The 25,824-nt window shown below is 50.6% G+C and overlaps 1 protein-coding gene across 1 annotated transcript in view; it reads left to right on the forward strand.

Annotated features, from left to right (window-relative positions):
* Positions 1-25,824, forward strand: part of ZSWIM5 (zinc finger SWIM-type containing 5) — a 97,613-nt gene that overhangs the window by 58,797 nt on the left and 12,992 nt on the right. The window contains exons 2-6 of the mRNA XM_012575341.5: positions 7,883-8,239; positions 16,009-16,157; positions 16,788-16,938; positions 22,253-22,432; positions 24,663-24,839. Of these exons, the coding sequence (XP_012430795.3) occupies positions 7,883-8,239; positions 16,009-16,157; positions 16,788-16,938; positions 22,253-22,432; positions 24,663-24,839 (1,014 nt within the window). The remainder of the gene's footprint in view (positions 1-7,882; positions 8,240-16,008; positions 16,158-16,787; positions 16,939-22,252; positions 22,433-24,662; positions 24,840-25,824) is intronic.

Genomic DNA, 25,824 nt, shown 5'->3' on the forward strand with positions numbered 1-25,824 from the left:
TCTTTGCATGTTTGGAGACAAAATCCAAAGCTGCTCCCCAGCCTCAGGCTAAGTCCTGGAAAATTGGCCAATTCAGGAGGGAGGTTATGTCTCGGAAAAGCAGGTCAGCAAGGCGTGCAGATACCTCGAGAGAAGAGGATGTCTATGGCTCTGGATCAACAAGCAGGAAGGAGCCCTTGAGCCAGGAGCAACGGGTTAAGGGCTCTGGCATAGGAGTCACTTTGCTTTAAGGGTTGGGATTATGTTTTTGTGGCACTAAGAGCTCTGTGAATCACCACATAAAAAAGGTGATGAAGGGGAAAGCACTGCTCTGTTTGCTTTTGACTGTGATGAAGTTCAGTGATCCCATCATGGTGATGCTTGCATGAAGGGATAAGAGGCAGTTCCTAATTAGAACCCTTTTATGTGCTAGAAGCCAGCTTCTCAGCTGTTGGAAATCTGGGTGGCTTCATTGAAGTCAGGAGATGACCCCATCTGAGTCTCGTGTGTGAGTTTTGGCATCTCCCATCCGTTTCCTTGAGGCAGCTGAGGTGGTGACAGCACAGGGCTGGGTTTGCTTTGTGGCAGCTCCAACTGATGGCATGCATGAGCCCGGAAGCTGCTGTAAAAGTGGATTTCCTCCCTGTGGATATTTTCTTTCATGCTTGAAAACAACCCTGCATCTGTTGAGCAAACACCTGAGCTGCAACAAGGAACCATGTTGCTCCTTGGTCGGCTACAGCCAGTTGTAAACACAGGGAGAAGAGGAGAGGATGGTTTGGGGATGGTCACAGAAATGCATTGCTTTTTCTCCCTTGACCATAAGGATGCTGCGTTCACTGCTTCTGCTTAAAAATCTACTGCACATCTTCATCATTCTCACATTTCTGCATTTTTAAAGAAAAATCTTTATATTCAAGATGCCTATAAGTTACCCTGTAGCAGTAAAGAGCAGAGACTTGACAGCATTTTGCCATTAGTTATTGCATGGACAGCACACATTAACCAAGTCATCCTCTCTTCAAGCCCTTTCTGTTGCTTCAGAACCATAATTTAGGTTGGTTGGATCTGGAATCAGAGGAATTTGGCTTGTAAGGCTACATCTTAACAGAGGAAATCAGTCCAAGCTTTAAAACTGGTTGTATGTATTTTTTCTTTTTTGCCCAAACTGTATGTCTTCAGAGAGAGGGTTGCACATCTGGGTAGATTAAAACCCATTTGTGGGGCAGGTGTTGGAAGATTGTGGAAGGTGATGCTGGAAAGGATGGTCTTGGCTTTGAGACTGGCAACAAAGGCTCAAAAAACCCGATTCTTAATAATTGTATGGGCAACAAAGAGCACTCCAGGCTGGGGAGAAAATGGAGAACATTTTGTAATACTTTTGGGTACAATCACAGATTAGGACTGGTTGTCTGGAGCATGGCCTTGGGCCAGACAAGCCCCTGTGCTGCGTAGGGGGAGGGGAAAAACCTCCATTTCAGACTCCTAGATAAACAAACACCAGAAATCTCGTAAGGGTAATAATGGAAATCACTGAGAAATTGAGTTAATACAAGGGCATCTGTGTAAGTGAATGCTCAGGACAGGGAAACGGCTTTGTCCTTTAACTCTAGTAATGCTGGAGCAGATGGGAAGCGCGGTGTGCTTCACGCATTAGCTGGCTCGGATAAAGAGCAAGGCAGAGGCCGGTCCTCTTGGCTGATTAGAGGTTAACAGGGATAGAAACCAGCGGATTGACTCTTCATTTGCAGGAGGTGTTGTGGGATCAGAGCAGATGGCAGAGAGAGCGTCCCTCCAGCTTACTCAGCTGCTCAGAGGAGCTTACGGCTCCCTCCAGCACAAACAGCCCTATTCCATCTCCTCTGTTTACAGCTGCAGCCATTGCTTCTTCCCTGGCCTACCTGGAGAGGTGATAGAAGAGTATTTCTCCCAAACCTGTGGTAGTTGGTGCCCGAGGCCATAGGTATGTGTGGGGACTCTTGCAGACATGGTGCATACTCTCCAACTCATCCATATCCCTTTGTTTCGGCTCCTCCTGCAGCAGCTCAGCTGCGGGCATGGCTCCTTCCTGGGGTGATATTAATGGTCTTTGTTAGCTCTGTGAAAGTGGAGGTGCTTTTCCAGGATGATAATGACTGGGCAAGGACAAGAGCATAGTGGGGACAGGGTGGAGGGCTGCAGGGGGAAAATCTTTAGAAGCAGAAGCGTGGCTGTGTTCTGCTGGGGCAGCATCCTCCTGGCCAGCCATCGCCTGCCTCCTCCATCCCTGCCAAAGTCTGTCTCAGCAGCACCTTTGCCTTCGGTCACAAAACAGAATAGCTTTGAGAGGAGGGAGGATGGCAACTCATTGCAGCTCTCTCATTGACTCACTGGAAGCCTGGATTCCCTATTTTGCAAGGGAGAAATGGCAATTGATTCAGCCTTACCCTCTTTCTTTCTGTCTGCCAGTGCTCTGAAAAGGCACATTTTATCTGTGTGTGACAACACCTGCCTAGGGTGCCTCTCATTGAGCTGCTGAATCAAAAGAGCAACAAGAAAAGTGGGTTTAATTGCACACATCTTCAGCAGAGTCTTTCTTGCACTGGCAGCACAAAAGGCCAGCCCTGTGCTGGTTGAATGGAGCCCGGGAGGGCTGGGGCACGCCGTACTCTCGTTACTATCGGAGGCAGATGATTCACTTTGCTGGAGCATTGTCATGTGCAAATGAGTTCATGAGCCCATCTCCTTTCCAACTGCAAGGTCAGGGACTGAGCAATTGTCAGCATCAGCCGGCTGGAGGAATTGATCTAGAAGCTGGAAAGCTTCAGGAGATTTTACTAACCTCCGCTTCCCACCACCGAGTACACTGACACCTTCCTCCCGTGGGTGTTGTCTACATTACAAATATTGACCAATTTTAAGTTCATGTTTAGAAAGCTGCTGTTTCGAGGCATGGAAATGTGACTGAGAATGACTTATAAATAACACTCGGGTGCGGCAATTATTATTCATTGCTAGTTATGGCTTTCACACACTGGAAAAACAAATGGTTTTTCCACTAGGAGCTGGAGCTGCAGTCTGTTTAATCACTAAAGCGCTTGGAATCACTTTAGTTTAAAATAACTTTCCACTGTGGTTTGGAAATTAAAAAAAAACAACATATTTGGGTCATGTTAACCTAGTGTATACAACTCTGCACCGAGAATTTCAGTTTACCTTGTCTGTATCTGCTGAGCCCCATAAATATCTGTCCATTCCTTCCTGTTTGGTTTCACAGAGCTCCTGCCTGCCTGAAGATAGGGCTCCCCAAACACAGATTTGGAGTGGGGTTAGTCTGGCTAGAGGTGGAGAATCCTGGGAGCTGAGCACGGAGTACAAGAGCATTGAGCAGTCAAGCTGCTGCCTGTCACAGCCACCCCTCTCTGGCTATGATGCAAGGGGATGTGGCTGGTGCCTTCAGGAAGCTGCGTGGATGGACTTTCCATCACGTGGCTCCTAACAGAGGCTGCCCAAAATATCAGCCTCAGGTACTAGGAGGTTACTTGAGGTTTTGACAGCCAGGTGTGGTTGTGAGTTCTTTATGTACACCATCCAGCCACATCCCACCAGCAGTCCATGCTCAGGGCATGGATGTGGGGCGTGTTTCCCTCTACTGAGCCATTCCTTGCCCCACTTCAAGGTTTCTACAAAGACACAGAAAAGCCTGTGGAGGAGACAGAAGAACCACAGTGCCATGAAGAAATGTTCCCCATGTTACCTGTGAGTTACTGACTGCCATCCTCTCACACAGCAGTGCCAGTGCAGCATCCTCAGGATTAGATCCTGCAGGTGGCTGCAGCTCTGTGGTGCTTTCACCCCTGCAGGACTGTGCCAACGCTCCGGGAAAGGCAGGCGACTGCCACGCCTGGGAAGGAAGAGCTCATTTTTTCCGAATGGCACAACTTAGCAAATGACAACTGTGACTTTTGTCTGGGCTGTGGTGTGAAATCTGAGGGGTGGCTGTGAGCAGCAACTGCTGGAGGGAGCAGAGCTGAGCACTCGGGTTCCCAGCTAGCGTGGTAGGTGTGGAGGAGTCCTCCTCTCTCTTGCAGGTGTTGCTGCCACAGTTATGAGAAGGGAAGGGGCTGTGCCTGGGTTTTGCTTGCTTTTGGGGTTTAAATTTCCATCTGTGCATCTGCCTGTCTCCAGACTCCCAGTATTCCAATGTAACCAGCCTAAATGTTTGCTTTATCTTCAGTGATTTGCTGAAGGACACAAAGGAAGGGGTCTTTGCAGCTGGCCTCATGGTAGGTTGAAGCTGCAGGACAGGCTAGTGGTTTCTCCTGATGGTTGGCGTGAGGATATCTGGGTTAAAGATGTCCCGTTGAAAGGATCTCTGCTCTTAGGAACTGGAAGAGTTTGCACAACTCCTTTTGGTCAAGTAGGTTTAGAAATCAAAGAATTCACCATCTTGGTTAAAGATGCTTCTGTTGAGGTGTTAATACTGTTGTCCTAATAGCAAAATCTCCTGCACTGGGATCCCTGCTAAAGGATCCTTGATCCTTTGTAGCTGTTTGAGAGCCCAGGATTTTTGATTTTCTTTTTTGTGGATCCATCCTCCTCCCAGCCTGCAGGGTTTATCAGCTCCAGAGAGGACAGTGCTACCCAGCTGACAAGTTTGTAAGTCCCACCAGTGTGGAACGCACCAACTCCTGGAAAACAATTCTAGGATCTTTTTTAATTTAAATCAGAGGTGCAATGTCCTGTGGCAGTAAAACAAGGAAGGTTCTTGCTCCAGTGTTTTGTCCCCATTTGATAGGTTGGATGCTGGGATTAGAAAGAGATGAGCTCATCATGCCCTGTGTGCCCATGAACATTCATGGCACCTTTCTGTGCTTTTTCTGGGGCGGTTATGAACACTCAGCTCCTTTTACAACCTCAATCAAAGAGACATCCACTGGGAAACTTCTGTGGTAAAAGTAGGAGAGGGTGTTCTGGGGCAGGGAAAAGGTGATGTTATTCTTGGGACAAAGCTAGACTTTGAGGGGGCGTAATGAGTCTGTAGCTACAAAGATGGTATTTAATTATTTATTTTCCATGGTTTCCAAGGCTTGGCACTGTCACTTTGCTGGCAGCAAATCAAGCACCAAGTTAGCTTATGTTAAGAACAGAAGATGAAGTCCTAGATAAGCACTGGGGTATAGGATTGTTTTAAATTGAGTGTACAGGGAGGAGTTTGCTCTCAATGCTATCCAGACCCCATACCAGTGATCAGGGCTGTGTTTCTCTCTGCTGAAGTGCTGGTATCACAGCTCCTAGGATGCTTTTTTCTTCTAGGATGTAAGAGGAACAGAGAAGAGGGTACAGTGACAGCTGTACTTTTCCAGGGCTACTATAGCTTTTTGGTGATAGCATCAGTGTTCTGTGTGGAGCAGAAGTGTGTGCTTTGATGGACGATGAAGTAACCACACCAAAACCTCCCTTTTAGCTGCCACTCTTCTCTGGGACTGTGATACCCATCACTACTGAGCTCGTGTGCTCAGCAGCCATGGGTGCTGGGGTGCAGACTTGGCTGCAATGTGGTAGCTGCAGTCTGACCTCACATTAATGTAAATATTCACAAATAATGCCTCTGTTCCTGCCAGCTCATCGCTCTTCCACCCCCATGTTTAATTTCTGATTCAACTTTTGATAAATGTTTTGTAGAGTTCCTAGTTTATCCTACAGACCTGCTGTCACCACAGCTAAAATCTAAACCAACACTTGACTTGGGGCTCAAGTGCCAGATGAACTTGGCAGTTGTTGACATAATGAATGGTCCTGTTTGATGTGCAGACCAGATCTGAATTGTGAAGACCAGTTCTTGGAGCAGACAGGAGAGCACAGCTTTAGGGATGCCTGAGAATATCCTGAGAAATACCTGGACAAATATTCTGTCTTTAGAGTCTGGATCTGACCACAGTTGATATATTTTCAGACTTATACCTGTCTGAAACAGATAATTTGGTTAAATGAGTTCCTCCCGCCTTACATCAGTTAGCCCCAAGTGGGGTCTGGCCCACAGTCCTGTTAAAGTAAGCATTTCAAGGCAGTGTTTATGACCAGTAATTTGTCCTAGAGTGTTTTATATGTGTGTGTGCAGGCATACATATGAGGATATACGTACATACTTGCTCTGGAACGCCGTTTCCAGTCCCTTTAACTTGTTCAAAAAGTAAACTAGGGAGAAACTGGCAGTGAGTCGGAGCCGCCTGCCAAGCATTGCAAACCATAGAAGTGGTAAAACATAAACACTTTGGAGTTTATCCTCTGGATTTATATAGTTTGGCTGCCAGGGGACGGGTTTGTGTGGAGGGGGAGGCTCGTCAGCCCCCGGCTGCTCCTGCTCCCGGCAGCCTGCGAGCAGGGAGGGCAGGGAAGCGCAGCGTCCATCCCTTCTCTCCTGCTCTGCTGCCCACATGGGGTGGCTTTTGGGTGATGGCAGCAGAACAGGTCTGCTTTTCCCCCGCCCCAGCACTAAAGTAAAAGCAGACCTCCTTGACGCTTAATCAGATTTGAATGTGGTTTTTGGCGTGGCTTTAAAGAGACTGGCAGTGAATAGCTGGTTTTGATGCCATTTATTAAAAACCTCTGGTAGAATTTGTCTCCGAAAGCCTTTGTAAGAGCTGGCAAATGCACAAGGGTTTGATGCAGTTAATGTATTTTAATCTTCACCCCCCCACCCCTTCTCCTTTTCTGTCACTAATTGTAGGGCTCTCAGCTGTCTGCTGCCTCCTCCAAGGGGATGGCAGGCTCTGCAGGGACCTGTACATACATAGGCTTAATAAGGTTGCAGTGGCACAGAGGAAAATGAGCATCCTCCTCAGGGAGGATGACTGGGATGGGCAGTGTGAGGTGCCAGGTCCCACACCGTGTTCTGGCATGGGGACACTGGATTGCCTGGCCATGTTAATTAACCTCCTGGTGCAGCCTCACTCTCTTGGAGGAACAAGGCAGATGAGTGTGAGAAACAAAGATACCCCTTTTCCAGGTGGCTAAGCAAGTGCATAGTGTTGGTGGTGAGCCCATTCAGCAGCTGGATCAGTGAGAAGGACTCCCTGAGGCTCCCGTTCAAAGTGAGGTTGATAGGCATCCATCAGTCAGTCTTATCTCACTGACTTAGTCCCTCACTTGCTTGGTACATCCACCTTTATTTGGACCCATGGGACTTTCTGAACCCATTTCATGTTCCTCACCTGTGTTTGGTACTTCTAGGGGCTTTTTTTCACGCTTCATTCCTGAAGGCACTGCACCCCCTTTCTGCATGGTGGGAACTGCCAGGAGTGCCTTAACATTGGTGTGAATGATTTGTGGAACTCAGGGAGCAGTTTTCCCCCAGTTGTGGTTTGGACTGTGCATAGCTCCTGTCCCTGCTCTTTGTTTCCTCTGTGTGGAAGAGCTCAGAGCTGTGACCATGCCCTGGAGCACTCTACCTGGTTGAGAGACCAAAGTTAGAATTGCTTTGCATTTAGTTTGTGGGTTTTTTTGTCTGCCTCATCAAAGAAAAGCAAACGTGGTCTTTTTCTACCAGCCCTCGCTCATGTGAGTTGCAAATTCAGCGAGAGGGAGGCGTGGATGGAAATGACTCCCAGGAGAGAAACAGTCTGAGATACTTAAACAAATGGGAACCGAGCAGCTTCGCTCTTCCCCTGAGGGTTTGGCTGTTAAATAAACTCGCCGATGAGTCTGGCTGTGTGTGTGTGTTGGTGCAGAAGTGTGTTTGTATACACAGGCTGGGTGTTGCTGGGTGTAAGCCACGGGGATGGGCTGTGCTGGATGCTGCACTCCTCGGTATATGAGAGACACACAAGCAGTCCTTGCTTTCCTTTCTGCCAGGGCTGGCATGGGTGGTTGTGGTCAGAGGGAAGCTAACCTGACCTTTCCTTCTTCTGCTTTCCCTCTCCAGGGTTCCACCTCAGTGGAACAGTAACGGAGCCAGCGACTGCGACAGAACCAGAGATGACCTACAAGGTGGCCATCAGCTTCGACCGCTGCAAAATCACCTCAGTGACGTGTGGCTGTGGGAACAAGGACATTTTTTACTGCGCTCACGTCGTGGCGCTTTCACTGTACAGGATCCGCAAGCCAGACCAGGTCAAACTCCGTCTTCCCATCTCAGAGACCCTTTTCCAGATGAACAGGGACCAGCTCCAGAAGTTTGTTCAGTATTTGATCACAGCACACCACACCGAGGTGCTGCCCACCGCCCAAAAGTTGGCTGATGAGATCCTGTCATCCAACTCTGAGATCAACCAAGTGCACGGTAATTCCTCCCTCCTCACTGTGTGACCCTGACTCTGTGTTTGAGGCTGGGTGGTGGTTTTGGTGCCCATGGTGGTGTCCCTTATTTTACATTTGTCTTTTGCTGCACAGGAAGCTGGCAGTGTCACACTGATGTTAATGCATGAGTGTTGGGACCACATGGCTGGGTGTCCCCAGCTTGCCCTTTCCTCTTCTTTATGTGTTTGTCTGTCAAACATGGGCTTCAACAGGCAGGAAGAGGCAGAGCTGACAGGCTGGTGGTGCACAAGGCACAGCTCAGAGTAGAATGGAGAAGCCAAGGCCATGGTGCTGGGACCCTGTAGAGTGGGAGTGCAGTGGGGATGTGGCTCCTCCAGCACGTGGGGACACAGTGTTAGCCTGAGCCCTGCACTAAGTCAGATGTGGCTGAGCTGGTGGGAGATAAAGCTTTAATCTCCATGGGCGTTAATTTTCCCATAATAAATGAGCGCTGCTGTTCTTACCTACAGCACAAAGGCAGTGGAGATGTGTCCTGGGGCTTTGTGTTTGGAAAATGCTTTTGACTTCCTCCCCTGGAAATCTGGGGGACAGTGCCCAGCCCAGCCCTGCTCCACTGGCCCAGGATGTGGCCCAGGCTCTTGAAGATCTCCCACGGTGTCTTTTCAAGGAGCCCAGGAGCTGAGGTTGCCCAGGGTCTGCAGCAATGAGCTGCTCCCCACTGTGCCAGTCCCACCAGCTGTAGAGCAGAGATAATAAACACTTATCTGCCACGGAAGGGCGTTGCAGGGATTAACATGTGCCTGTTAAGTGTTCTGAAGATGAAAAGCCCCATATGCAGCCTAAAATACCATCTGAACTAGTTGAATCCACATGTAGAAAAGTAAGGCCAGAGGTTCACCGTCACCATGGGGGTGATGGCAGCTCTGATCTTAGATGTGTTTATCTCGCTCTATCTGGGAGTTCCTGTTCCTACCTTGGGAGAGGCCTTTGTCTCCTCTGCTGGGCCACATCTGCGACATGGGTGGTTGTGGTCTAAGTTTGGCATTGTAAAAGAATGAGGAGCTTGATGCTGCAAGGATATGGTGAGAGCCGTTCCCTCTCTGAACTGATCTACTGAAGCTGAGGCTGGGCAAGATCCTTTCTTGGCCGTTGTTTGAGACTGCTTTCTCCTAAGCAGATTGAAGTAAAGCTTTTAAGGTTCTGAATATTTATTGTCCTCGAGTCAGCAAAAGGCTGGTGGTTGAGAGTCTTACAAAGATACAGATGTTGGCTCCAGTTCAATATCTGCTTCTTGTTTTTACAAGTGGTTTAAAAAAAAAAACAAAGCAAAAATTCTCACTCCCTTCAAACTTGGTGCAAATTTACACGCTCCAGTGTGCGATCTTAAACCAGCAGAGACATGGTCACCGCACAGAGGGTGGCACCTATCTGACACCCCTGTAGCTGCCTGGCTGGTCACAAGTGAGTAAACACCTCTGGAAGCAGGAGAGCAGCCTTGTCTCACCCTGGGGGAGGATGCACATCAGCCTTCATATGATGACATGATCTCAAGGTGATCTGTAACTCATAAATGTTGCATCCTGTGAAAAGGAAGGCTCCAAACCCCTCACGTTTGAGTTCATAGTGGTGCTGGCTAGGGCTTTGATTCTTGATCCTGGACGGTATTGCAAGTTTTGCCCTCTTGGTTCTGCCAGGAGCACAGCTACAGTGCAACCAACTACACTGCAGATCTGCTTGACCACAGGGTGAGGAAGGGCTGCAGCCATGGGGGTCTGTTTGTGGGAGAGGAATTCTGGGGTCTCCAGGTGAAGTGGATCCAGATTTGTCCCCCATCTTGCCCTTCCCAACTGTGGATCATGCATTTGTAGTGGGTCACTGATTCTGGGATTTGTAATTCTTCAAGCTGTGCTCCCCGTAGAGCTTTTTGTGCAGTTCTTGACCATGTGCATTTCAGAACCTTGGGGTCACACCCCAGCCGTGGGGTTGGGGCCAAGGTGTCTTTTGGCAGGCCAGCCTCTGCAACCTAAACAGTAACCCACTTTGTGCATAGGACACCTGAAGTTATTACACCCTGAAGCAAGAATGTTCTTTCTGGAAATCTGTCTTTTTTCCCTGCCCCTCCTTCTTTTGAGGAGAGGCCTGTTGACCTTCGTATCAGCATCAGGTCTTCCTCACCTGCCTCTGATCACCCAAAGGACTCCTCTTTTCCTTGTTGATACGGTGAGTTTGTAGGATTGAGAAACTGTTTTTGCAGCAGGCTGGCTGGAGAATGCCCCTTGTTCAAGGGGGTTGTCTGGTTTTATAAAATAAGGCTTTCAGGGATGCTCCTTCTCCTCCTGCAGAGCCTGAATGGCAGAGAGAATCACTGGCCATTGTCTGGCGCGCTCAGCTCCGGGCACTGGAGCTTTGTTCCTTGCAGGAGTCTGTAGCCGCGGGCTGTGCACCGCGTGCCGATCTTCCCGGCTGTCTTCCTAGAAGGAAATGCAAACTATCCAGTAATGATGGAGTCTTGGAGCGCAGCCAAGGCGCTTGCGTGTTCCCGAAGGATTCAGTCCAAGCTGAGCCTAGGTGTGCCTGCCGCTCTGCTCCCCACTTGACCTCCGCCTGCTGAAGTGGGTCACGTTTCTGCTCCTGTGCCTTGGCTGCGAAGGGCAGCGTGTGCCAGCGAGAGCATCTCCCGTGTCTGGCACCTCCACGCTTGGCGTCTGGAGTGGCAGCTGGAGGGAGGAGACCAGGGTAGGTTTCAATGCTCCTCCCCAAGGGGACAAAGCCAGCAATGTGGCTGCCTGGCACGGAGCAAGGCTGCAAGGATGTCACTGTGCCAGCAAAAGTGACTCGTGGCTGCTTGGTCTCTCCTGGTGGGTAGAATGCTGGGGGCAGCCAGATGCTGCAGCTGGAAAGCTTGGATCCAGCAGCTGGGACTCCAAGGGAGTGAGGATCATCTGGTGGTGGTCACCTTGGCGCCCTGTTCCCTCCGCTCTTCTGAGAGCTTGAGGATGGGACAGTGCCTATGGGCCCAGATTTGGGGCTTTGAGATACTCTTCATGCATTGCTGATAAATTCTCCCCCTATCACGCATAAGGAGCAGGAGATTTTGGCAGACCCCATGTTTGCAGCTCTGTAACTCGCCCAGCTTGAGCAGCATGTGGACATGGCAGAGGGTGCTTCTGCCCTCAGTCCAGGAGCTGTGGCTGGGGTGGTGGCCCACGGAAATGCCAGTGGATGACACTGTATCTGTGGTGCTCAGCTGGTGCCATCGAAGGGCTTGAGAAGGGCACTTCTCAACCAGAAGTGAGAAAAGCCACAAAGCCTCTGCTGTCGGAAGGTGCAGGGGCAACTCTGTCTGGGGACAATGTGAATCACCAAGGGGTCTTCATGGTCCTGCAGGGTCTTGGGAGCTTCCTTGGGGGAGAGGACTTTTGGAAAACCCTGAAAGGGAATGGTCCCTTAGGCTTTGGCATGGGAAAAGCAGATCTCCATATGCAAGTGCCATAAGATGCCTGCTGCCTCATCCATTCCCTTTTGTCCTACATGCATTCTTGACCACCCTGAGCTTTCCTTCAACTCCTGGGCTAATACTGTCCCATCTTGTTCCTTGTGCACGGCAAGTTGGCTGCCAGGTCAGTGTGCAGGAAGTCCCTGCCTGTCCTGTCACACCGAGCTAAGGCTGATGTTTGAGGAATCCTCGGGCACTCTTTGACTTTCAGGTCATCTCGAGACAGCGTCTGGAGGGCAGCACCAGTAAATCTATTTGAAATTCTGCCTTTCCGCAGGGAGGAGGAGAAGGTCACATCTCCAGGGCATTCGTGTTCCTGTGTGCTGAGCTGTGATGGATTTAAGGGAAAAAACACACCTGAGTGCTGGAGAGAAAGGCAGCTCTTCTCCTTGTCTTGCAGAGCAGCTGGGGTTGCCAAATGACTCCAGAGCATGAGTGGTTCTTGATAAGCAGCTTCCAAAGTTGGCTGCACCAGGTACTGGTACCAGCTGGACCACATTGCTCCTGTCCACCCTGCTGGGAGCCAGTCTGGATTCCCTTGCCCCGTTGCTGTCAGGTGTATGTGAATCTTCAGGGTGCCCTGGCAGCCGCCTCTGACTTGCCTCCACTTGAAAACAAACCAGGAGTCTTGGCAGAGCTGGATTCCTTGCTTTGCTGCTATTTTTAATCCCTTGTTAGAGTTCATTTCCTTTCTAGTGCCTGGTTATTTTCTCTTCAAGGTTTTCTGCCGTTTGCTTATTTGTCCATGTCCTCCCCACCCCCCCGCCCTGAGCTGATCCTTCACATCTGTTTTCTCTCTGGACTCCGGAGAGGAGCCTGGAGGCATTCAGCAGCACCACCATGTGCAGTCATGAGATGGCCCTTGTGAATGGCTACCACGACCTCCAGGCACCACTGACCCCAGGGCTGGCACGGCCAGGCCCCAAAACAATGATGGGTGCTGGGCATAGTCGGGTGAAGTGACCATAAGAGATATGCTGGAGCAGCCATCCTTATCACTGGGTGGCTTTCAGCTTCACTTTATCAGCTCCAGGTACTGGTTAAAAATTATAATCATGCCTTTTTCTTTGTATCACCAATCCTGCTTCAAGTCAGATGTTCTGGGAGTGCTTTCTGCACTTCTCAACTGATGTATCTCCCCTTCTTGGGTTCAGGAGCTTGGGTTTGGGATGTGCCAGTGCTTTGGCATGACCCACAGGGTCCTACTGCCTCCTCAGCCCTGGAAACCTGCAGCTTCTCAGTCCGGGAGCCCCTTTTGTTTTCTTCATGTTGGGCGGCTAATTTCTGAGCGAGGAGTTGAATTTTCCATGCCTGACTTCATTCTGTTTTCTAATTTGTAGATTTTTCCAGTCCTTTTTCTTCAGTCGTTGTATTTGCCAAGTCTCACTTGGCTGTCAAATAGTTAAACCCCCGAGCTCCCAGTGAGGGGGGAACCCAGCTCCGGGTGTGATGGATTGCATTTTTATCTCTGTTTCTGCAGCCAGTGTAAACGGGCTGGTGAAACACTCTTTCCACTCAAGATGTGCAATGGTGTTTCCTTAAATCTGAATCCGGCAGGACCAAGATCCAGCACATCTGAAACAAGGCTCTTTGGAGCACGAATGCTGCTATATGAGAAATGTGTTATGCAGGCGCCGGGCTGTTTTACATGCCGTTCCCAGCTCCTTTGGAGCTGAGACATGGAATCACTCATCAGCTGCGTCACGGCATGCCGCTGCCGAAGCCCCCACGGTGTGAGCGTTGGCAAGGGGAAGTGGACAAATCCTGCCATTAATATTTAAACCCAGCACAAATCCCGTTGTTTGCTCTTAAATGTTTATCCAGCTCCCCAGCGTAATTGGGCAGCCCATTATCTGCTGGGTTGTGCTGCACGTGTGGGAATTTGCTATTACAGCCCTCTCTCTGAATCTTTTATAGGAGAGAAAAATACATTTACAAGCGAATTTGGGCTTTATTTGGAGGCGCGGGAGGCGCGTTGCTAATTTGGCTGCGGCCCGAACCCCAACGTGCGAAGCGCTCAATGTGTTGCGTGGGAGGAGGAGGTTTTATTTAGCTGCACACTCCCTTCCTCGCTGCTCGGGCTTTCCGTCGCTAACGCTACATGTGAGCAGCAGGCACCGAGGGGTAGCCCCGGGAACCCCCAAAGAACAAACCTGATTCTTTCATTTTGCGACCTCCTTAATCCGTCACAGCGGCTGCTGCAGTGGTGAGGGATGAGGGATGATCTGAGCTTTGGTGGGATGGGTCACCCCAGGTGACTGTGCCCTCTTGGTCACTGTAACCAGACAGGTGACACTGTAGAGGCAGTCGAGGCTGCTGGGGTGGCTGCAGCTGGGAGTGGCGGCCGGATGGTGGGGAGGAGGATATTAAGAGTGCAAGCGTCTGGGATACCTAGGATGGGGCAGGATAAGCGCTCATGGCAGACAGATTAGTCATCGGTTCCTGATAGGGGATAATCACCAGCTTGTCTGCTCTTTATCTGCGAGTTAAGGATGAGGCTGGGGGAGGGAAGGAAAAGGCACAGAAAAGCTCAGAGGGCCGGCATGGACTGTCCCCGTCCCTGCTCTCTGGCTGTGATTGTCCCTCGTGGCTTATGGCAGGGCTCTGTGCTGCTCTGATGGTACACTGAGCAGGACTGGCCCCTTGCTGGGGGCTCAGGGTTTAACTGCTTCTCCACAGCTATGGCAGGGGACTTGGGATCAGGATCGGGGCATATGTGGTAAAAGTCCTCATGCTCATTCAGGAACTGTGATTTCCTTTCTGCTGCTTCAGTTCTCATCCCAATTATGTGGTTGTGTCGACTATAAATTATTCTGCAGAGGCAGCAGCAGCATCCTGTCCCTTCAGCTTGCCTAGAGCTTGCTGGAACTTCTCTCAGGCAGTGACTGTTAACAGAAATTAAAGTAATTTTGTAAAGGACATTAAATACAAATAACCGTATCTTAGTGGGTCAGGAGTGTTCTCAGCCTGCTGGAGGAGCAGAACCCCTGAGGTTGATGTTGCCTTGCTTACAAGCCAGGAAGAGACACTTGCCCTGCTGAGCAGGTATCCTGGAGCACAGTTTTCATGAACTGTATTTGAGCTCCTGGTTCAGCAACACACAAGGCTGGGGTGTGCACAGCATCCCAGGCTGTCTCTGTAGGAAAGTGATGTCTGCTCCCCAACCAGATCCCAGTTTTGGAAAAGACATCATGAAAATTTAATTGGGACTGTGTCAGCTACAGCATGCCATGGCTCCTCATGCAGCACCTTGCTCTTCCTGTGGTGACCTTCTCTTTGTCTCTTGAAAGGGAGATAGGAGAAGCAGCCCAAAGTGGAGTGGAGCATCTTCCAGCTGCAGCAGTCCCTCTTTGGTACTGGTTTTCCCTAAGGAGGTTCTGTAGAGCAGGACGCAAAAGCAGACGGCTGAAAATACAAGTTTTTGTTCCATTTTGTGCTCTTGGCTGCTTACTGAAGTTGTGCTACTGGCTGTCCTGTGAGTCCTGGAACCTGTGGCTGAGACGTAGGGTAGTGCTTGGGTGGGAAAATGGGAACAAAAGGGACAAGGCAAGGGAAGTTTGGTCCAACTTGTTTAAATCAACTGTCGGTTTTCTTTCTTTCTTTTGTCTTCTGGAAGATGATATGCAGTCTGTGAATGCATATGTGTGTCTGCTAAAGACCCTGCTCTGGTCACAGTTTGCTCTTTGAAGGATTATCAATCCTTTGTTCTTTCCCATGGAGGGTCTCTCTCAGGCAGGGACTTGTCTTCTGTCCTGAAGCAAGTGAGGGGCAGAACCAGGTGTTCAAGCCAGGGCTCTGGAGCTCAAGTGCAGTAGTACCTTTGCTAGACTGTTCCAGACATGGGGAAGGGCTTGCAGGAATTGGAGCTTTACTGATGCTTTAACAAACCGGTGATGTGGAGCAGGAGCAGGAGCACGCTGGGCAATCCCTGGAGCCGCAGAGTGCTTTGGGCTCTGCAGCTGTGCTGCTTGCACTCCTGGGGCTTTGGAGGAAGGCAGGGCCCTGGTCTTCTTCAACCTCATTTCACATGGGGTACAGAGGGTGAGGGGCCATGCAAGCATTAGCCCTGTGGTCAGGATATCCCTCCTGATGGCTGCTGCCACTACTGTGTTAGGACAACACAGTGCTGCCAGTTGGGCTCACTGCCGAGGAATCAAGTTGGTTTTCTGTCACCTGAGCTGATAAAGTAAAGGTGGGTTCCTAATAAAACAGAAGTAGGTCCACTCCTTGCTAGTGGGACTGCTGACCCTGCTGCCATAAACATGGTTGTCTCTCTTCTCCCCCCATCCTCCCAGGCGCTCCTGACCCCACTGCTGGGGCCAGCATCGATGACGAGAACTGCTGGCACTTGGATGAGGAGCAGGTCCGAGAGCAGGTGAAGCTGTTCCTATCTCAGGGAGGGTACTACGGCTCGGGGAAGCAGCTCAACTCCATGTTTGCCAAGGTGAGGAGCCGGCTGCTCTCTCCCATCTCTGCTCAGAGTGTCACGTAGCTGGCACTCGCTGGCTGCCCTGGCAGGGTGCCCATCACAGCTGGGAATCTCTGCTCCAGTGCCTTCTCGCCCTGTCGCAGAGCAGGCAGTTGTAATCCAGGCTCTGGGTTAGGCCTGGATTGTCTCACCTGCTGTCCTGGCAGGTCCTGTCCTCTCATGGGTGCTGTGATCCCTGTGCAAGGAAGGGCATTCCCCCATCTCCCCTTCAGCACAGTGGGGAAAAAGCCAACCCTGCAGAGCCTACCAAGACCTTGGGAAAGTGAGACCATAACCCACAAATTTTACCAACCTATGGGCTTTTCTCTTTCTTTGCAGAAGGGCTTTGCTTTCATGTTCTTAATCTCAGCCTCCTTCACAGTGTGGCTGTGACTGCTACTCAACTGGGCTCCAGTCAGCCTCATCACAGCCATTGCATGAGGGTTATGATGTGTGACTCTACATTATACACACACACACATCTATGTATGTATGTATGTATTTACAGTCTAGGCTGAGGAAGCTGTGGGTTGCCAGCCAGCATCTTTAACACCTCTGAGGGACCATGGTTTGTCTCACCCAAGACTTTCTCTTTGTCCTTTCCAGGTCCGGGAGATGCTGCGCATGAGGGACTCCAACGGGGCCAGGATGCTGACGTTGATAACAGAACAGTTCATGGCTGATCCTCGGCTCTCCCTCTGGAGGCAGCAGGGGACAGGCATAACAGAGAAATGCCGGCAGCTCTGGGATGAGCTGGGTAAGGGTCACTGCCTTGCTGAGAGGAGCAGAGTCACCTGGGCTGCTGGGCCAATGGACATCATTTCAGAGGCCTATGGGGCTCTTTTTTGGGAACAGAGACCCTGAGACATGCCAGGACCTTACTGTATCCCCTGCTGGGTAGTCACTGAGACAGCTGGATCAAGTCCAAAACCCACACAATTCAAAACCTTAAACCTGCCCCTTTCCTGCAAAGGGATCAAGGATGACAGGTGTGCAGTGTGTTGCTGGTCTCATGCTTCCAGCAGGCTGGTGTTTGGAGAGCTGCTCCAAAGCCTTTGCGAGGGAGGACACAGGGGCTGGATGTAGCCTAGATGTGGAAGTTTTGTTCCTGGGGGAACCATGATCCAGAGCGGGAAAGGCAGGTTCTCAAGTCTCATCACATCTAACAGGTTCTGCCTGCGGTGGTGCATGTTTCCAGGGTGAGGGGGCAGGATGGGCAGCACAGAGCCTGGCTGTGAGGGAAATGCAGTTCTGGGTAATTCTAGCTAAGCACCTTAGACACCAGCTCAGCTGGCTGACACTATAATATCATTAGAATAAAACATTTAGATGACGTGGGCTTGGGGAGTAGGGTTGTGTGGTGGAGTTAACCCTGCAGTTCTGGGCTCTCCTGGACATATGGGATCTTGGGTGAGTAGTTTGACTTGAGCCATGGTATGATGAATGAGTTTGAGCTCCTCTGCAGCCTGCTGGTGGAAGATACTGTGCCAAGGGCAAGGGCTGATGGGCTGGCACTAAAGGGATATGGTAGAGCTGAAAGAAGGATTAGGATGGTCTGGGATCTGGAACATCTGAAACTGCAGCTGGAAATCACAAACCCACCTACCAAGTGCCCAACAAATGCAAACAGAAATGAAGCTGGGAACCCTGGCCAAACTATGCAGACAAGATCTGGGCAGGGGTGGGATGTCTTGTTTCTGTATGAAGTTTCCTGGATGGAAATAACCACACCAGCTCTGGAGAGCTCATCTGTGCTTGCTTGCCAAGAAGATATTTCCAGGATTTTGGAATGCTGCAGCTAGACAATTGGATATGCAAGGATCCTGGAGAGGTGGCCAAGTCCACCAAGCCAGAATTTCCACATGGAAGAAAGCAAGCACATTGGTAATATATGAATGGATGGGTGTGTGGGCAGGCCTGGACGCAGGAAGCAATTTGCTTAAAATTACATATTATTTGGCCAGATTTCCAAGCTGCTATCCAAGCCGAGAGCCCTCCCTCCCTTCCTGCACAGACAAGGGGAGGGTGGTTGGATTTCAGTCCTGGCTTAACTGTACAAGGACCAGGTTGGTGCATGCAGGTTTGGTCGGCAGAGTGGGAGGAGGTGGCAGCACGTCCCCGTTGGCAGATGGCAAAGTGGCTGGGGAATGTCAGGGCCCTACCAGAGCTGGATCAACACGACAGCAGGGAAAGTCTGGTGCCAGCCAACACACGTCAGAGCAGCTCGCCTGGCATAGGCATGTCACACGTGAGGGTCTGGGCATCTCCATGCTGAAGAGAAGCTCCTGTAGAGGACATGGTGATGTTCGAAGAAGCAACTCCAGAATGGGCATGGACTGTACTCAAGGTTATTTCTTGCAAGCAAGGGTTATTCCTTCATTTTACAGAAGTCTTTTGCATTTGGCCTTGTGCAGTGTTTACTGTAGGAGCAGAGCATATCTCTGAAGGAGGTGTGGAGGCACAGAGAGACCAGAGCTGCTCTGAGTTGGGGGTGTTCACCAGGAACAAACATCAGGAATGCAGAGCAGTGTCCTAAACCATCCCTGGGCGGGTAACAGTAGTCAGGGCACATGGGGCAGTGGAAGCACCACATCCCACTGCCTGTGGGCTGTGCATGCCAAAACTGCCAGTATTACCATCACTGCTGAAGGGAGGGATCAGGGGCCTGTTGCCAGCTGCCATGGGAAGCCCTGGCACAGACCACAATCCTCCACCACTTAGAAGCGAAAAATGGGCCTTTTGGAAATTATTTTGGGCATGTGTTTAATAATTAATCATCGATTTTAGCAAAGACTGCATCACGGACTTGCATGGGATTGGAAGAAGATCAGCCTTAAAGAAGATTGTGGATTTAATGCTGGGGAAAATGCAAAGGATTTTGCAGGATTTCAGAGTTATAAAAAAAAAGAACATGAAAATAAAAACGGGATCGTTTGCTTGTGCATGTGCTGCCAACTGAACCTCTACTGCCCCGTCTGCTGGGGAGCCAGAGGAAGGACGTGCTGGATGGAGAGCTCAGCAGCGTGGGAGTATTTGCCCTGGCGCATTAGTACTTACGATTAAAGCCTAATTACAAAAAATAGACGAAAAACCAGCTGAAGTGCAGCCTGACCTTAATCTGCCTGGAGACGGGTTTATTTATCTCGGCCACTTGTTTACAGTGGGGAATTTCAGCAGATTAAGCTGGGGAGCGACCCTGTGGGAAACAGGAGAATTTCTTTGATGGTTGGGAAACTTGGGCGCGGGATCGGAGTGCCTGTCTTCTCTGGGGCCTGCAGCCAGGACCACTGGGCTGGGAAGGCTCTGACAACCCTGTCCCTGCACCCAGCCCCGTCATCAAAAAGCATTTTTGTTTAGAGGCTTAGCTTAATCGTGATCTGCCGCTTTGTTCCCCGTTTAACCTCCTGCTATCAGAAAGTTCAAATGAAGGTTTCTGCAGCATGTGAAGAGACATGGAGTCTGACCTGGTGTGGCATTTCGGCTCAGGACAGGAGTCACTTGTGCTGTCAGCTGATGTCACTTGACCACAGGGCTCAGAAAACTCTATTATATCTCGCAGATAATTATCATGACTGAGACAGATGCAAATCTCACTTCCCTCCTGGTTCCCACCTCCCCACTACGTTTTCTTTCTGCAGGAGAGCCCAGGGGCATAATGTTTTGGCATGCAAAGGATGCCTCAGAGGGCTCTCAAAAATAGGCAGCAAAGTCATGAGGCTTCCGAGGAACGCATATTAGCAGAGCTGTGGGAGCCAAAAATCCAGCGGGTGCATCCCATTTCTGGGGGTGGTGAAGCTGGAGCACCAAGCCTCGTTACTGCCTGTCAGCCAAGTTCTGTGCACCCTCAAAGGCGTGAGTTGAAACTGCCCAAGGCTGCTTTTGACACAAGCACCCCCAGAGTGGGCGAAGAAGAGCAATGACAACAGGCAGGAGCACTGATGGGAAGGGAATGCCTGACACCCAGAGTCGAGTGCAGGTTTTATCTGATGGCCACCCAAGGAGGTGGGAAGTTCTATCCCCTTCCTTAAGGAAGACTCATTTTCTGGAGCTGAGACCTGATTTTTAAAAAGATGCCATGTCTGAGTATCCCCCATGGAGCCTGCAGGAGCCTGGGAGTAAGTGACATAGACCTACTCTGGTAAGGATGGGCCCCCAAGGAGGTACCTCTTTTACACATTAATTAATTGCTGATGTTTCAGCTCAAAAATCTTAATCCCCCCTGTTCATCAGAAAGAAGCGAGGTGTTGGTGGGATTTCCTGGGGGCAGAGATTGAGCTGAACTGGGCAAAGGCTGCTTTGGACATTTGCTGCTGCTCGTGCCTGCAATTGCTTTTCCCATGCCCATTCCTGGATGTGTTGCTGCCGCCACCATCTGCGTTGTGACGCGGTGACGTCCGTCCTGCCGAGCCAGGCGGCTCCAAGGAGTCAGACAGGCACAGCCTCCACGCCTTACTAATGATTTGAACCAGACATGTCCACAAGTTCCAACTGGCAAAGGATTGCTCAGGGGCCGTGCACCCCAAAAGCACCACCAAAGCTCAACTGTAACGCAGAGGAGCGGAGAGGCACCAGAGTGGAGCCAAGGCCAGGACATCGCTGCTCAGCCTGGGTTTGCCTCATGTTGTCTGGCAGAGGGACCGGCTGCTCCGGCTCCTGTTGGATCTGCAGCCTCGCCTGGGGCTGTTTGGCTCCATGGCAGGGCTGGGGAGCTGCTGCTCAAAACGCAGCCAGCGAGGGAGGTGGTTGGGGCTTGTGGAGGAATCTCCCTGTTGCGCAGTGGAGGCGTGTTGGGTGATGTTGTCGTGCCACTGGCTGTCACTTTGGGATGGGAACTTTGGCTCTGGGACGGATGGAGAAGTGAGGGACAGCAGGGAGAAGGAAGGTGCTCCAGGGCTCTGCTGAGCCCATGGAGGAGAGGCAGAGAGGATGTTTTTGCAGGAAGCTGAATTGTCCCACGTGTATGACAGGATTTGACATGGACAGAGAGAGGAGCAGCAGGAGCTGCTCAGCCTGAAGGGATCCCTGGGGATACCTCATATTGCAGCTGTGTCAGCCCACAGCCATCCCACCCTGCAGGGAAGCACAAGGGAGGGGACATTCTACATCCTGGCAGCCATGCAGGGAAATTTGGGTAGAAATGGAGTTAGCTAAAGAAAACTTCACAGGTTTACACTTACTCAGGTTGCTGTAGCACTTATCAGAGCAGTGAGTGACCCAGAATAGTCTGCAAGGCTCAGTTAGCAGCACCAGCATCAGCCCTGTTTTATGAAAGGATGAGTTGGATCTTAATGATGACAGATGTCCTTAGTTCTGGTTTTATCTCTCACACACCAGCATCATGGGAGGTCCCATGGTTGACCCAGAGGGTGTCAGCGTGGGTGTCCTGCTGGTGAGCAGCTTGGCTTGTGAGATCCGAAGGACTCGCATCAGGGAGGGCTCTTGTCTGCAAGACATCAAGCCAAGCTCCAGGTTCCTCTGCTGGTTCCTCTGCAGGCTTGGGGCTACTAGGGATTGAAAAAGGAAAAAAAAAAAAAAAAAAAAGAAAGAAAATACACCAAATCTCCTTTTTAAATAGTTGAATGTAAATGGCCTGAAGAACAATAGCAGATGAAATAGCATTCAGAGCGGGTTTTAAAGCTCTTGGAACGTGGGTAGGATCAAAATCAGGTTAGTCTTTGGAGATGCAGACTCTGCAGCTTGCCAGGGTGTTTTGAAGCATGCTTTGATGTGTAGTTCAAACACTAGATTTGTCCTGGCAGACAGAAGCACTCACAAATTCATACACAGCCGCTCTCCCCTTCCCTCCTCCCCACTGTCCCCCATCTCATGAGATTATAATTTAGCTTCATTACGAAGGAGTTTTACTTTGTCCTGGTTTCAGCTGGGATAGAGTTAATTTCCTCCTTATTTAACAGCTGTGTCAATCCCCCTTCTGGGTCTCTGCATTATGCTGAAATGAGTTTACAGACCTCGATGGAACCTTGCAGGCTCTCGGGGCGAGCGCGGCGGCCGGAGAGCTTTGCCCTGCACGCATGGCGGTGGCACCTCCGTGATTTCTTGGCTTTGTTTAGGGGCGCTGTGGGTGTGTGTGGTGTTGAACCCGCACTGCAAGCTGGAAGAGAAATCCTGCTGGCTCCGGCAGCTGCGCAAGTGGGGTGAGATGGACGTCTGTCCCCTGGAAGATGGCAATTATGGTAACGAGCTTCCCAACATCACTAACGCGCTGACACAGAGCTCCGGTCACAGCCAAGGTGAGTCTGGGCACGGAGTGGAAATCCAGCTGACAGCCACAGGGGTTGGGTCCAGGTCAAAACTCACCCCAAAGCAAGAGAACTCGCTTCTGCGAGTCATAGGAACACAAAATATTTGTCTTCACAGCCTCTGGTTTTATATATGAATGTTTGCTTCTTTTCTACAGGGTAAAGTCGCCTGTGTTTTGACTTTAGAGACTGTTTTAAAACAATTTGACTTTGGAGGAGTTTAGACACCTACAGTCTGTGTGGGTTTGGGCATGGGGGTAATACAGGAAAACAATGCTGCTTGCAAAGAGTAATGTGAGAGTTAGGAGCTGGAGATGGTGCAGAGCCCTTTCCCTGCCCTTAAGCCTCACTTAAAGGCTGTGATTCAGGTGGTAGGGAAGTCATTAGCTAGGAATGTTAACGCAGTTCAAGTACAGAGCACAGACAGAGCAGTGTAGTTAAGGGGTTGTTCCTTAGTGCTAAAATAGTTTCTCAACTGCTGACAAAGCATTTGATCCCTTTAACTTTAAGCACTCTTTCTCCTTCCTTTTGCCTGAAGTAGACATTAATTGAAAGTTATTGCTCTTCACATGCCTCTGTCTGCTGCACTGGAATTGCTTTTCAGTGTATTATGTGTGGCCAAAGTGGTTGGAGGAGAGGGGGATAGCAGCCATGCCGAAGGGGAAACTTCATTCTTCTGGGTGGGATTAGTCCTGCAGCAGCAGTTTGGGAGCATGGCTGTCCTGGTAACCACACCAGCCATGGCCAGGACCACATGCCCGGTCTCCCTATGTTCTTCCTCAGGGAGCAGCTTAATTTAAACCTGACCTTCCTCTGTGTCCTGCACCAGCCCCAGGACTACCCCCCTGGTGTTCCCAGCTCTCCCAAGGATTTACTCTGGCATTTGGGGAAGGTTGCTAGGGCTGAACAGGTCATGTTTTGTAGACCTTCAGGGAGTTCCCAAAGCACATGCCAGGGATGTCCCCTTCTCTTCTCCCTGTGCTCCTGTCTCTCCAAAAAGGGAGCTGAAAGCAGCCTGGATTCTGGAGGTGTCCTGGGGTTCATGTTTGTGCATATGCAAATACTGCTCCAGATTGTTGACAGCCTCTTTTATTACTGAAGAACAGCTGATTCTTGAAATCCTTCCTGGTAAAGTGAGCAGCCTTGGTTCTCAACATACAAACACCTGTTTAATTTCTCTCCACCTCAGGGTGCCTGCAGCATTCTGGCTAATTGCTTGTTGCCATCGTTTCCGGAGCATGTTTACCCAGCCTCCCTGGATCAGCTTTGAACAGTGCCTTTTGTTTTCCACCCTTGAATGCATTTAACTCAGCCCCTCTTGTGGGTTGCAGGACCTAACATGAAGCGTTGCACCCCCTTTGGGGTTTCCTGTTTTGCAGCCTGCTGGCTGTGTTTGGCCTTCTTGATCCAGTATGGCTGGAGTGATAGTGGGATTGTTCTGGACAGGCTTTTTCCTCATAACAAAGCACTTGTCTTGATTGGTCTGGATGGGGTGAAATGCTAATCCAGCATTTGGTAGTTTCAGAAATGCCCATGAAGTTACAGAGCAGCTCTGAAGAGGAGCGCAGATATCCGGTGCAGGGCAGCAGTGGGGTTTCAAGCAATGCTGTCTTCTCCCTTCCAGCCCTCTCACGTGGCCCACAGAGGTTGCTGGGGGGTGATGGGTCCCCTCAGTCACTGGGAGGCAGATGAGACACATTTGTGTGGTTCCTTTTGTGGCTTCACGTGCTGCTGATCTAAGAAGCTGCAGTTGAGTGAAGCTGAGACTTTGTGTTGGAGCAAACGAGGAGAGCTCCTGGTGCTTGCAGGGCAGTAATGCTGAGAAGGCCCAATCCTGATCCTGGGGCAGCTGCTTGCATGCTCAGTGTCACAGGGGAGGGAACACACGGCCAGGTTTCAAGGCATCAGCCTTGTGTGTGACAGTGGATTGTGGTCATACAGCTAATGGGTGGGTGGTCCCTGTCTCTTTCTCACCTCTCTGACCAAGTCAGCTATTCTAGCAAATTACTTAGCAACGCTGTCTGAGGAGACATTAGTCTCCCTCAGAGATGGCAGCAGAGGTATTCAAACCCAGAGCCCATGTCCATCTCGGAAATTACTGGGGTGAGACCAGGTTTTGCTCTCATTGTAAAGGCAGAGCTCCGCCCAGGGGAGTCATGTCTGGGAGGAGGAGCAGGCTGCCCCTGCCCCACCAGGGCACTGATGGTTTTTCTCTCTGCAGACTCACTGGCCAGGCCCAGACGAACCGTGTTCACGCGGGCCATCGAGGGCTGTGACCTCCACTGGCAGGACAGCCACCTGCAGCGCATCATCAGCAGTGACTTCTACGTGTCCCCCTCCTACCAGCGGGAGGGTGAGAGCCTCCTCTTCAACTCCCAGGGACAGCCACTGTGGCTGGGTGAGCATCCAAACCAGCAGCCCCTCTCATGGCCTGTGTGGGTAGCGTTGCTAGCGGAGAGGAGTCACCTGAGGCCACCCTGGGTCCTTGGAAGTTTCTGCATCCTAGATTGAAATTGCTACCCTGACCCTTAGCCAGAGGAGTGGGGGGGGGAAGAAGACTTCAATGCCCACCCACACCCAAGCCACAATCCTTAGAGCAATCTCCACATTTATTTACAATCTGGCCTTCTCTTGGGCAGTTTGGACCAAGCTCATCATACCCCTTTTCATCCTGCCAGTGTTTAGCTGTCCCCAGAACAACCTCTCACTGTTACCAGTACAGGGGGTCTGGACACTTAAAATCTCTTGAAAATTGACTGCAAAGCACAGCTGAATCCTCTGGATTGTCTCTTTCCTGCTCTCTCCTTCTTGTTAGTCTTTCCTTAAAGGCAGTTAGCAGTCAGTATAAGCCTCGTGGGAGTGGGGCCAGGCAAGCCCAGAGGCTTCCTGTGTTGTAGACTTTTAGCTCAAGTACCTCAAGCCACACAAATTCTCTCCTGCAAAGTCATGACTCCAGGCAGATCTGTGGACCCTTGACAGTTCCTTGTCTGGGATGAGAACATGTGGCATGGAGGGCTTGGGGGGAACCCTGGTGTGGCTGTCAGCCCTAAGACAGATCCCAAAATGGGAGACACAAGTCCCTACCCACCTCCAGGAAGGGGGAATACTTATCCCCTGCGGTCCAAGAGTTGAATGTATGAGCACAGAACAGGTCAAAGCCCACCATTGCACTGTTGTCCACTCTAGAAGCTGGGGTCTGCCACCAGGAAAGAGAATGTTTAAAGTTGTCTAGAGATTGTAGTTTCTGGAATAGCAAGAACTAAGTTGTTGTTAATGCCAAGAGATAGGAAGGGCCCATATGCAGGCCATTGGTACACCTTAGCTGGAGCAGGAGAGGTTATTTCTGCTCTGGGAAGAGTTCTGGGCAGCTGCAGGCAGATCTC

Source organism: Taeniopygia guttata, chromosome 8, assembly GCF_048771995.1.
Source record: "Taeniopygia guttata chromosome 8, bTaeGut7.mat, whole genome shotgun sequence".
NCBI classification, from domain to species: Eukaryota; Metazoa; Chordata; class Aves; order Passeriformes; family Estrildidae; genus Taeniopygia; species Taeniopygia guttata.